Here is an 853-nt window from a genome sequence, read left to right as displayed (position 1 = left end):
TTACCAAAAACTTTCACGCCTACTTTCCGTTGAGCACCTCGCCACTTTCGTGCTCTTACAATATCCATCGATCACATCGAAGGACATACTAAATCCACAATCCTGCAGCCAGTGATAGCCATTGGAACATCGATAGTAGTAACGGCAGTTGCTTAGGTAAGGATAATTGCCCGTGACGCCAGCATGACAAGTGACTCTCATATTAACAGTTGTCGTTGTAATGGGAGCGCTGGTTGGCACCAAAGAAGTAGTCGTTGTGATTGACGTAGCAGCGGGCGTCGACGGAGTTACGCGGGAGGTTGACGAGCCAGTTGTTGTGGACGTGGTTGGATTATTAGCAGACGGCGCTGAAGAGGGTGTCGGACTACCATCGACTGGCGCACCAATTACACCTTGTATTTCGCATTCGTACTCTTCCATGCATTGCTCAAGTGTACAGTAGGTCGATAATGTGGAGTTACAATAAATATATGGATATAATGAATTGCAAGCCGTGTTCGGATTATATATAAATTCCGAAGTTTCTGATGTGACTGTTGAGCATTCGTTTATAACTCTTGCGCGCACCAAAGTGAGAAATTGAAGGTTGATAATAAAGGTGGAAAATGCTTTAGTGTAGACAATTTTTTTCAATAATAACATATTTAGTGTGCTAATTCGCGGCTCTGCGATCGACTGGCAAAGACACAGTCACTTAATCAATTTGTTCTAAACTGCTTGATTTCATTCGAAATGGTAGTTCTTATATACCAAGTGCAATTGGAATCCGATAGCGCCTTGTTCAAGCTGGTTAAGTTCATTTAATCTTTGATTCATTTGTTGTTAATTAAATTGATTGTCTTTTGCTTAACAT

General features: G+C 41.6%; 1 protein-coding gene across 1 annotated transcript; it reads right to left on the bottom strand.

Annotated features, from left to right (window-relative positions):
* On the bottom strand, positions 1-642 carry LOC118736411. The gene has a single exon (XM_036466505.1). It carries the CDS (start codon positions 640-642, stop codon positions 1-3), a length of 642 nt encoding a protein of 213 aa, XP_036322398.1.
* Positions 643-853: the final 211 nt, after the last annotated feature.

The sequence above is a fragment of the Rhagoletis pomonella genome, unplaced genomic scaffold (genome assembly GCF_013731165.1).
Source record: "Rhagoletis pomonella isolate Grant_MI unplaced genomic scaffold, Rhpom_1.0 Rhpom_scaffold_00003, whole genome shotgun sequence".
Classification (NCBI taxonomy): domain Eukaryota; kingdom Metazoa; phylum Arthropoda; class Insecta; order Diptera; family Tephritidae; genus Rhagoletis; species Rhagoletis pomonella.
The sequence above is the reverse complement of the archived record's forward strand: the minus strand, read 5'-3'. Positions and strand labels throughout refer to the sequence as shown.